The sequence below is a fragment of the Camelus ferus genome, chromosome 23, assembly GCF_009834535.1.
Source record: "Camelus ferus isolate YT-003-E chromosome 23, BCGSAC_Cfer_1.0, whole genome shotgun sequence".
Taxonomy (NCBI): domain Eukaryota; kingdom Metazoa; phylum Chordata; class Mammalia; order Artiodactyla; family Camelidae; genus Camelus; species Camelus ferus.
The window spans coordinates 20,783,924-20,796,080 of NC_045718.1; the positions used below are offsets into that span (position 1 = coordinate 20,783,924).

General features: G+C 43.4%; 1 protein-coding gene across 1 annotated transcript; it reads right to left on the reverse strand.

The window, feature by feature from the left end:
* Positions 1-749: 749 nt before the first annotated feature.
* NEK2 (NIMA related kinase 2) lies at positions 750-11,572 on the reverse strand. Its single transcript, XM_032466427.1, has 8 exons — positions 11,373-11,572; positions 10,398-10,615; positions 9,881-10,121; positions 7,998-8,080; positions 7,118-7,244; positions 5,862-6,081; positions 4,313-4,438; positions 750-1,581 (listed from the first exon to the last, which is right to left on the reverse strand). Exons 1-8 carry the CDS (start codon positions 11,466-11,468, stop codon positions 1,358-1,360), a joined length of 1,335 nt encoding a protein of 444 aa, XP_032322318.1. The 5' UTR covers positions 11,469-11,572; the 3' UTR covers positions 750-1,357.
* Between the last annotated feature and the right edge of the window lie 585 nt (positions 11,573-12,157).

The following is a 12,157-nucleotide window of genomic DNA, read 5'->3' on the forward strand; positions in this document are numbered from 1 at the left end:
ATTTGTTTCCTGCTTTTTGAACAAGAAGCCCCACATTTTTTATTTTGCATGGGGCCTTGAAAATTATATACAACATTTACATCAAAATGGTCCTGTTAGGATTAATCTGTGGGCATAACATAAGGCATGGGAATCGGTTACTGACTGTTTCAATAATATCATGTCTTTGATGGAACTACATTATCAACTGTGTATTAAACCTGTAAATAAAATAGCTAATAAAGGAGCTATTCCTTCTCATTTATTATAACCCTTCATAACTTGGTCTTATTTCATTAAGCTAAAAGGATTAGCATTGCCAGGAAAACATCACATGAAAAATGTGTTGGGCACAGCAAGGACTGCTAATTCATATTTTAAAAGTCAGACATATTTTAAAAAATCCATCAAAACCAAAGTAAGTTTTCAAGCCTTGGGTATGTTCAACAAGTGTTAGCTTAGATCAGGTCTCTCAAAAGTAGCGCCTGACACTTGGTTGTGGGGGGCGCTGTCCTGGGCACAGTCAGACGCAAGTAGCACCCTCCCTCCAGTCATGGCAATTAAAACTGTCTTCAGACATTGCAAATATCCCCTGGGTGGCAAAAGCGCCCCCAGTAAGAACCACTGGCCTGGGTGGACAAATGAGATGGGAAGTAATGTGCCCTTACAGCTCTCGGGAGCATCAGACCCCGTTCTCTCCCCTCAGTGCCTCTGAATCATAAACACAGATTCCCTCCAATGAAGAGATCAACAAATGCAAGGGGCAGAAATATAGGAAAACTAAAGATTCTTTTATTTAGTGAGAAAGGGGTGGGTAAAAGACAGACAGCTCATATACGGTTAAATAGAATAGAAAGGGGAAAAAATACAGACGTCACAGTGATGAATTTTCACAAAAGGTGACAGATTTACACTACAGAGCAAGGGAATATTTATAAGCTAGATGTCAAGGTATTCGTGACCAATTTGTATCCAATTAGGTCTTCTCTAAGCTCAAGAACATTTAAAACCTCAGACTTTAATCTAGACACGACAGTTACAAGCACACCATTCAGTCTTAAACTTCCCAGTAAGTGCTGCTCCTGGGTAAATATTTTTTCCTCGTATGATCCCCCCCCACCACCACCATTTAGAATATAACAGTTCGTGTTCCAGTAGTAACCACACACAGGATTAAAAGCCCAACTGGCCAAGCAAGTGTCATTCTTCAATAAAATGTTCTTTAAAAATGAAAGGCGTAGACATTTTGTACAGTTGTTGCTGAAGAACAGCAAGAGCAAGACCCAAGCAAGACAGGGGAAGGCACGGCGCACGGAACCCCGTCTGTGGCCGCAGCAGCTGGGCGCGGCTCTCGGGAGGGCTGCGTCCCGCGGCCAGGCTAGCGCATGCCCAGGATCTGTCTGCTTTTCAGCTGGTAATTCTTTTCAATGTCGGACAGGGCTTGAGCACGAAGCTGAGCGGCATGCAGCCTTTTTTTCAGGTCTTTGCACTTGGACTTGGAAGTGAGCTGACTCTCAGAATTCTCACTCATGACGTTCTCTTTACTCTCCCCACTGAAATGAACTTTCTTCTTCATTATTGAAGATGGAAGATCAAAAAGTTCTTGAGAAAGAAAGAAGAAAAAGGGTTTTGAGTTACAAGAAGAGGAGTTCAGTCCCTCCTTACTTACCAAACTTACGAAAATATTTACTGTCAATTTCACATTTGAAATCTGGGCACCTGTCTCATTCTCTCTTGGACAGAGATGTGTTAAACAAAATTCAACTGAGTAAAAGTTAAAGATCTTACTGGCTTTATTCAGCAATTCATGAATCGGGCAGCTCCCCATCCAGCAGAGAGAAAGGAACTTTCATAGGCAGAAGGGGGTGGGATGAGAAAGTTACACTAGCAAAGAGCAGACTGGTTGTGGCAAGGTCACATTAACTTAGGGGACAGCAGGGGTCTATGAGGCAGATGACCCCTCTGGTGCTGACCAGCTAATTCCAGATTGACTGGTTTAAGATTCCACTCCTGGGAGAGGCTGAAACTGTAATTAAGTTAGGTATTAAGTCTTGGTTTGGTGACAAGTGGCTTCATTTTGGACCTGCTGTCTCTTTTATAACAGGTTAGGGACATGAGGTTGGTAGAAATCAGTGTGTTAACTCAGCCAAAAATCAAGGAACATATGTTTTATTCTCTTAACAATCAACTCTCCTCTGAAGGGTAAATGCACTAAGGATGACAGGCCACAATCTAGAACTCCTGGGAATCAATGTTATTTATCTCTATTCTTGACAACAAGTGCCGTTCTACCCAGAACACGACTCCAGAACAGTATGGAAGCAGCTCTTTCTCACAGACAGCACCTACAGTTTTAGAGGAATATTCAAGGACACTTACTTCAGAGCAGCTTAACTGACCAGAAACTTGTTTCAAAAGGAACCTAAGCAAATTCAGCAGGGTAAAAGTAAATCAAGTTAACAATGAGTGAAAAATGTGAATTGTGCTTTTAACATGAAGAAAAAATTTCCTTCAAGTGGCTACACTTCTAGCTACTGACAGAACTGTTTGGGGGTTGGGGACTTGCAGGTCTGAATCCCAGAACCTTTCTGCTTCTCCTTTGTGTTCATGGAAAGGAAACTGGTTCAAAGACTTACTGAGCTCATTGTATGGTCCATTGTGGACCAAACAAAGGCCCCACTGTGGTAGGAGGAGATAGACCATAAACAAATAAACAGTACATATGGGGAGTATTTGAGGCTGATACGTGCTGTGGGAGGAAGTAACACTGAGAAAGGGAGACAGAGGTGCTGGGGGTGTTTGCAGTGATAAAGCCTCATAGCAAGGTGACTTCTGAGCAGAGACCTGATGAGAACGAGGACGTAAGAAGCCACGGGACTGTCCAGAGAATGTTCCAGGCCAAGGAAATGGAAAGGCCCCAAGGAAGGAGCAGGCTGCACAGAGAAGCACTGGCTCCCGACTGTCTCGACTTCCTGTTTCACACATGGTTTCCCTGCAGAGCATTTTAGGAGACTGCTTTTGGGCCTTAACTCCATTGTTTCAAGTAGATCCATCTTCGTTACCACAAACACCTACACATTTGTAAACCAATAGTGTAAAATGTAAATCTTACTAATAAGAGAGTTTTATAAGAAGGAAGAGTGTTTAGAAAAAGAATTAGTATTCCATTAAGTAGAAGAAAAGTCACTAAATAGACCGAGGAGAGCTTTAGAAAAGATGCTGTTCCTCCCTGGGACGATCTCCATCTATGTTATTTCCCTCATTTCTGAGGATGGGGAGAGGATGGTTCCAACCGTCCTGAGGTCACAAGGGCACCCCCTCCCCACTGCTCTGATGGCTATCTTAGGGCTCTGACAAGCTCAGTACTTTATTTAAATATCTCCTGCCCACACTGGACACTCTATTCCTACAGCTCATTTTAATTATGTGCCATGATTTGCATACAGGTAGATTCTTCAAAAAAGTGAAATACATCATCCTTCTCTAGCTCTTTTCACCCTTTGCTCAAAGACTCTCCTGGCAAGATGTAAATAAACTCTTTAACTGAAGAGCCAGTCCCCAACAGGGCCTTCACTAATTCTCAGCAATGGGTTTGATGCATGAAACTCGCCCAGATAAAAATACCACTTCACTCTATCATGGTGATTGTGATCTAAGTCTAGTTCATCTTTATGGATGGCAGTGTGGAATCAAATAAAAGCTGAAATATTATAAAAATACTGAAATGGTAGACAGCAATATTGAGAAAAAAAGGTATTTACTTCCATCACTGAGAGCAGAGTGTTTGTAGATATTAAACAATCACATTTTTTTTAAACAATCACATTTTGACATATACCTATTTCAGTTTGAATGGCAAAGATCCAAAAGTGATGGCCTATCCCACAGTTGGTTCATCATACCTTCTATAAAGGATGTGGAAGTGTTATTTGGTCATGTGGTAACAGTAAAATGCTAGGATTTTCACTTGAAAATGGAGAGGAATGTAACGTTTTGATAATATACCCAGAGAAAAATCTGAAATGTACAGCATTTTGTGAAAAATGACCTAATTTTTAAAAATATAGAATACTGAACATGTAGCTTGATAAAGTAAATAAAACCAAAGATGAATTTATCCTGACTCGTTGCCTCAGGTCTCCAAACCCAGTAAGTCAGTTATTGCTAGAACAGAATTCTTACCTCCATTGCAACACATATATTCAACAAACTCCATCTTAAAATTCGAGACTCTATAAATTGAAAGGGCTACCAAAGTCACCCTGGGGGCAACACTAGTGCCCACATCCTCATTTGTGGCACGAGCTTCTGCTCACTGAGCTGGTTCTCATACCTGGGCTCCCCGCCAGAGACAGGAACTTCTGGTCCCTCAGCAGGCTGTAATTCTTCAACAGACTTTCTGCTCTGGCCAGTTTGTTCTCTGCCAGTCTCTCACGAACGCAAAGCTCACGTTCCTTCTCTTTAAAGAGGGAACGGAACAAGAAAGTAAGAAATTAACAGGTGGCTCTGGGTATAAAACAATTCACATCTGGTCATCGCATCACTTTGCCTCATCACTAGGGTAGCATGTCCGACTGCCAACGAGTCCTGTTCTGTGAAGGGTAATGACTGTTCCCGTTTCACAGCGCAGTGTTTTAGCAATTGTACATTGTCTCAGGTTTTCTCCTGAGGACTGGTTTAAGCACAAGTACAAAGTCAGCTTCAAGCTCTGGTCATGTTGTGGGAGTAACTCATGGGGGAAAAACAAGAGGTACTGCCATCCCTGCTCTCCAGTGAAAAGGGGCAACAGTTCATTTTCTGGGCGTTTCCCGGCCACACAGTACAAACCCTCCTCCTTCTGTGTCAATGACAGCACCCAAATAGAAGGGAGAAAACCACAGCTCAGTGAGGTGGTGCTTCCTTAGAATAGTAACAAAAGCTATCATTTATTCAAGGCCCAGCATTCAGAGAGTTCAGATTTCAGCTGCCATATAAAATTACAAAACATCAGGGAAAGTTTTAATAAAAAGGTTTTGGTTGGTTGGGGTTTTTTTTGTTTGTTTTTAGACTTCTTTTGACAGAAGAGACAAAAAGAAGAGTTTCAGGTAAGCACAGGCTGTGCCTCCTACAGAGAGTGCCTCTCATGGGGACAGACAGTTACCACCAGGAAGTAAAACGCTGGTGAACGCACCTGGACGCTGTACAAGGACATTTAGATAGGAGAACATTTATGCAGTCTGCACTGGGCATCAAGGTGCAGAAGTGAACAGGTGAGACGCTGGGGCGGAAGGGGACAGTCATGGCCCACCTCTCTTCCCTCCGCAGCCTCACCGCTCGGCCGCCCTGCAGAATCCTAAACCCTGGGTAGCAACTCGCACTTAAGTGGAGGAGACAGACCTTCCAACATCAAATTAGCAGCCAATCCAACAATACCCATCGGAGTACTTAAGTATCTTGTACCCACATTCTCCGCTGAGTTGCCTGAACACATCTAGCCTCACATATGGTAGGGATTTTGTCCCGGACTGTGGTGGAACAGCCCTATCAGAAGGGAGAAGCGATGGTTTTTATTCTGGAAGGCTGCAAACTCTCAGGCATTCCTTTACAAGGGGAGAACCTCAGGGCACGTATATTAAAGAAGATGAAGGAAAGAGTAAGTGCAGGAGAGGAAGGGTGACCGTGCTGGGCTGTCAGAGTCGGTGCCCAGCAACGTAAGGGCGGCGACTGATCTCAAAACGGCCCAACACGAAGGGGCCGACAAGCTTGATTTACGTGTTTTGGTTTCGCAAGTATTTATAAAAGTGTTCTAACAGAACACACACGTAAGATCCTCTGTTCAGACAGATCTTCCCAGACGTCAGAGCAACCTTCCTGGAGCTCTCCGCGCCCCCACACAGACTCACGCTCCAGCCTCTCCTCCCTCGCTCGGAGGGCTCGCTCCCGCTCCTGCAACTGCAACTCCTTCAGTCTCAGCTCACTCAGCGCAGGGCTGGGCTCCTGCGGCTTTTCTGGTTCTCCTACTCGTCGCCCTCTTCTCTCAGGATTTCTTCTCTGCTCTTCCACAACCAAGTCCGCTATCAAAGGACTCTCGAGAATTTCTTCAACAGAAGGTCGGTGGTAATCCTGGGGGAAGAAACACTCAGTGTTACAGGCAGAGCTCATCATGGAACACTCATCCAGGAGAGCAGTTATGTTTGAAACGGCATCTATTTCCAAGGAAAAGAAAGACTCCTTTAGGGACGGGTCTTTTTAGTTGCAGAGCATTATAGTTCAACACCTGTACACACTGCAGAGTGACCACCACCACAAGTCCAGCTACCACCCATCACCACACAACTCATCCCCTTCACCCAGCTCCCCCCGCAAAAAAAATACATGGGTCTTTAACACCCAAAAAGTAAGTTCACTGGTGGCTTTTGCTCATGAGGTTCTGGGTCCACAAAGTAAAGCAGATTTTAACTTATCTTTGTTCCCCTTTCAACCCAAGGCGGCTCAGTCCCTGTGCTGTGTTTGACAGCCATCCGTATGGTCTGGTCTGCTTCAGGGCAAGTACTGCCCTCGCATCTCTAAACTGCATTAAGCAGGAGACTCTCACCGACCTTCAACCCTCTTACTTCACCCGCTTCCTTCTCTTTGAACTCCCACAGCACTGAACACTACTCTTATGTCAGTCCCGATCCCTAGGACATCTCCTGCCCCTTCCCATAGGCCAGATTCTTTCCACAAAATATCTTTGAGTTATTTCCCCTCTAGTCCTTTTAGCCCCCCTCCGCCCACCATCTCCATCTCTAATGGTCTCTAATCTCTCAACTGAAGCTAGAATCAGAGTAATACGGTCTTATTATTTCTGGCCCCTTCCTGTAGCACCTGCCACTTTGGGGTAGGCAAGGACAAGAGGAATTGAGGATTTGGATCCTTTCTGCAGTCTTTCCTTGCTACCAACCATCTGTCAGCCTGGCAGAGTGGCAGAAGACATAAAGAAAGCGCAGAAGGTAGGCCAGCAATGTGCCAAGTATACGTGTTCTCACTTGTTAACAGAGCAGATTTAGCTAAGGAAATACAGTTAATGTTTCTTCAGGCTCATTGCTCTATGAGAGCTTATACTGCAAAATTTAACTGAGAGATAGAAACATACGATATATAATCTTATAAACTTTACCTTTAAATTTAACATCCTGGTAATAAGGTCGTTTAATTCATCAGAGTAACGATATGGAATTCGTCTGAATTTGCCTTCTCTGATCTTCCCAGCTAGTTCTTTTTGGTTGAAAGCTGTAAATGGAGGCCTGGGGGACAAGTTTTTTCTTAATGTAAAAATGAAAATACACAATAGGAACTAAATTAAAAGCAGAATTTAAGATCCAGTTCATATCTGTTTCTACTTCTGGGATCTTCTTCTATAGCTAAGTTTCCCAACCTTGGCACAACTGACATTGGGAGTCATGTAATCCTTTCTTATGGGGGCTGTCCTGTGCATCGTTAGTATGTTCTGCAGCATCGCTAGATGCAATCAGCCAGATGCCAGTAGTCATCCCTAGTTGTGACAACTAAACTGCCTATAGACATTGTCAAATGACCCATGGGAGGAAGGCAAAATTGGGGGGCAAAAGTCCCCTTCTCTGGTTGAGAACCACTGTTCTACAGAATAGTTTAGAAGGGGAAAAGAAAAAAAGAGAGAGAGAGAGAAAGAATTAGAACTCTTTCCTGTCCAAATTCCCAGACTTCTTCTCTAGATCTTTATTTAATTTCTTCCATAGGCCTGACCTATGCGCTCTCCCCTCGAGCTAAGCATCAGGCTAAGAGGGAAGTACTTACCCAGGCTGGAAGCTTGAACAAGTTAAGGTCCAGCCTCAGGGGTTATACTATTCATTAATTTGTAAATAATTTTTTAACCTGTCCATCTATCTTAATTTTAATCCAAAGTATGATTCTTTCGGACTTGAATGTATATGGACACTCAAAAAGCTGAATCCGGTGAAAGGTGACAAATCTCTTTAAGCGTAAACCTCAGACTAAAAATCTGTCTTCATCGTACTTACATTAATGCACACAATTCATACAGCAAACAACCCAGTGACCAGATGTCCGATTTCTCATTGTAAGACATGCGATTCATTTGTTCCTTATTAAGGGGGAAGAAAGGTAAGAAAGTAGGAGTTAAAAGTTTATTTTGTTTTAAAACTTAAAAACATTTTATGTTTTATATTTGTAACAAAAACTTCAAATACAAAAGGCTGATTCTACTTAGGTTAGATCTTTTATCACAACAACAAAAGATAGTACTTTATGCTTTATCCTTCAAATTTATAATGGAAACAAGGCAATGACCTCATCCTAACATACTTTGTCACATATAATCCATTCACTTATTTTTCATTCAAGCCTGTCTTGTTTTACTATAGGTAAGGCATTGGCAACTCAAAGGTGAACATGAGAGACCTCTACCCTCTAACCTCAAGGAATTCATAATCTAGAAACTCCATTTAAAAGAACGAGAGAAAATTCTAGAATAACATCCAGCCCACATTTAATTGGCTATAGACATAAATGGCTAATTGAATCATTTACATATTTTCCCTTAGTCCACTGTATATACCACAGCAGTAACTAATACTCTCATTTCACAGATTAACTCTTTGCCTTTCCCCCACTCTTACAGTAACAACAGTTCCCAGTAGCTCTTATTCTCAACAAAGGGCACAGAGGCAAGTGCTGTACCAAAACCTTCAAGCGGATTCCTAGTGTTTTAAAGTCTAACAGGTGAGTCTGGTCCACATCCTGACAATCAATGCCTCAGGGAAGGCTGAACTGATCTAATCACAAGGGCAGAAGGGAAAAGGAACAACAGAATTGCGCAGGTTTCAAATTTTCCAAGAATCACCTCTGGATAATCTTCCTTTATGTCAAAGGCTTTTATTTTGGAATCTGATCCCGTGAGAAAATGACCGTTCTGGCCTATGTCTAATCTAAGTCAAGAAACAAAATCATTAATTACTAAGTTTTATACTGTATTCAGATTAGTTAACATGACCAAAAAAGATTTAGAAAATCCTGGAAATGTTTGTGAACTGCTAAAAAAAATAAATTTCTCTCCATCCTTATCTGCTCATATTTCATATACAACATTTATTTATTCGAGCTTTCCAAAAGCCACTCGAAAGTCATAAACAGTTCATACCCTTTGACTCAGCAATTTCATTTTGGGAGCTGTACACCAAGGAAGTGACCAAAAAGGAAGAAAGAATAATTCCTACAAAGATATGCTTAGCAGCTCTCAGAATGGTGAGACATTTTGGAAACAAAATATCCAGCAATAGAGGAAATGGTAAGTGGGTGGACTCTGCAGCTCCACTGTAGGAAAAGGCAATAAAAAAGAACAAGCACACAAAGTTAACACTGCAAAAACACATTCTCTGAAGTGAGGGAGCCTCCTGAGCCCTGAATCTCCAAGCACAAGAATCATCTAGAGTCTGTTAAAATACAGAGTCCAAAATAAAAAGTGGTGGGGAATAAACAAACAAAAATTGAGTGCAAAGACCTGTCCAGGGATCCAAATTCATTGGATTTGGGGTCCAGGACTCTGCATTTTAAACAATCGCTCCAGATGAGGCCCAGCTGGTGTCCAGGACCTATGGCCCTTTGGGAAATGCTGCTCTTGAGGGCAGAGGCAAAAGCTATTTCATCTTTGTAATCCCAGAGTCTAGCACTTGGTAGTCACTCAGTGAAAGCTTGACTTGTATTGCTGATAGAGGAATTTAATGGTCTGGTGGTCCATTCACAAAAATATAAATTTAAAACAAAACAGTATTGTTAATACTTGGCTATTGGATATTACTAAACAAACAAAAAAAGCTCAATTCTCTCGCAGCTGAATACTCAGCATTAAGATGTTTTAAAAGTATCTAAATTCTGAAATACTTACAGGAGACATGTAATAAGGTGTGCCAACAAATGTTTTTGCAAAACTTGTATCGTGGTTTAATATTCTAGCTAGCCCAAAGTCTCCAAGCTTGACATTTTGCTTGCCATCCAGGAAAACATTGGCTGGTTTCAGATCCCGATGCAGCACAGTATGACCACCATCGCTTCGTCTGTGACATTCCTTTAGGGCCAGGGTCAACTGGGTCATCACTCGAAGAACAAACTCTTCATCTAAGTACTGTCTGAAATCAAAGCAGTTTCATAGCATGTAATTTCTGAATAAAACCATTACAGAGATGAGATGATGAGAGTCACCTAATTTTCAAAGTGTACACATAGGGAAATAAATTATTTTCATACAAAATACAGGTGCTGATTTACCAGGGATATTCTAAACTACTGTGGACCCACTAAACAAACACAAGAACACTCTTCCACATCACTGAGTACTTTGTCCCTGATCCTAAACAGGATGCTTAACAGAAACAAAACTAGGCCCATTTAAAAGATTCATTTACCTTTCCTTGGTTCCCTTTGAAATTACACTAGCCAGGTCCCCCCCTTCGCAATATTCCATTACAATGTACAGTGTTGTGTTGGTCCGGTCAATAATTCTATCATAGTATCGGACAATGTTTGGATGCTTCAGCTCACGGAGCAAATTCACTTCAGAAACAAGCATTTGTTTCTCAGCTTCTGTCATGGAGCCATAGTCAAGTTCTTTCCAAACTAATATCTGAAATAAGAATTTCCAAGGTGTAAATGAACTCGTACTCAAAAACAAACGCATTTTTAAAAAATTACTTTTCTAGTAAATAGATCAGTCATTATCACCTATTTAGTTCAATGAACTTAAGGACCCCTGAGTTTATTTCCATAATCTTCCCCTCATTTTTAAGCGGTAAATGATGCAATAGAAGGGGATGAGGTATCAGGCCTCCCCCAACCCCCAACCCCCAGGTGCTTTGTGGAAGGCTGAGGTAAGGTACTTTGGTCAAAGCTGGAGCAGAGGTAGTCAAAGTTCCTGACCATTTCTACCAGTTGAGCTATTCCAGGGTGACAGATCTTAGTAGAGATCCCTCTACCAGAGCCAGTTTCCTCTCCACCGTTTCTTTCTGTGTAAGGTCTACCTACACACAGTGGTAAATATGAATCCAACAATCTGAATAATCCGTATTATAATGGTTCTGACTGCAAGACAGAAAAGCTCCAGGTTCTGATGCTCCTTCCCCTTTCTCTTGTCTGAGAGGTCTATTAATTTAACTTAAAAATTAAGGACAGATTCACAAAATTTTTTTTAAAGGACGCAATCTCTCATTTCTTGAGCGACCCAAAACAGACAGACCTGGGGGAGATGGCTGACTCTTCTGGGCACCCTGCCTTGGAGACCCACAATCCCAGGCCCCTCGCTTCCCTGCGGCGGCAGAGGGCGCTCCCGCCACGGCTGGCGAAACCGCGGCAGGGGCGGAGACGCGGTCCGGGCCCGCGCTCACCTTGCCGTCGCTCTTCCTCCGGATCTTCTGGCAGCGGCCGTAGGAGCCGGTGCCAATGGTGTACAGCACCTCGTAATCCTCCGCCCGAGTCGGCATGGCCGGGCCACGCAGGCCTCCTGCCGGTCGCACCGCCGCCGCGCAGCTGCAGCCACGGTCTCGGAGACCTCCAACCACAACGCCCGGCCACCCAGGACTTCAGCCCCGTTTAACCGTCGCGGGCGCCGGGCTCTCACTCTATTGGCCCGCAGTAAGGCCGCTTCGCCTCCCTGATTGGCTACAAAGCGCAACACTACACCCTGGGCATCTTGGGAAAAGTGTGTCGCTAGGCAACCGCGTCGGCGTCGGTGTCTGCGTCTGCTTCCGACCTCAAGGGAGAAAGGGGCGGGGCTAAACCCACAGGGAGGGCGGGGGATGGAAAGTGGCGGCGGTTGTTGCTCTCCGCGACCCTGTCCCTCTGGCTGAGGTCGCCAAGGTAACTGAAGTCCAGAGACCTTTTCTCAGACTTTTTTTACATACTGCCTCAACCAACTGCCTTTGACCTTTGCACTCTGACCTCACACTACCCACTCTGCACCCGCCCTCCTCTTTCAGGTTCCCGTACCCTGAGCCTGGGCGGGGTCACCCTGAAAACTGAGTGAAAGCTGAGTACTGAGATGAAAAGAACTCCCCCTCGCTAAAGGATAAGCAAATGTGTGCTGATGGTGGTGTGGGACTGTGCTAAGCACTTTACATTTATTGTCTCGTCGATAAAGCAGGAATTAGTGTTATTTCCCATGAAGAAACGG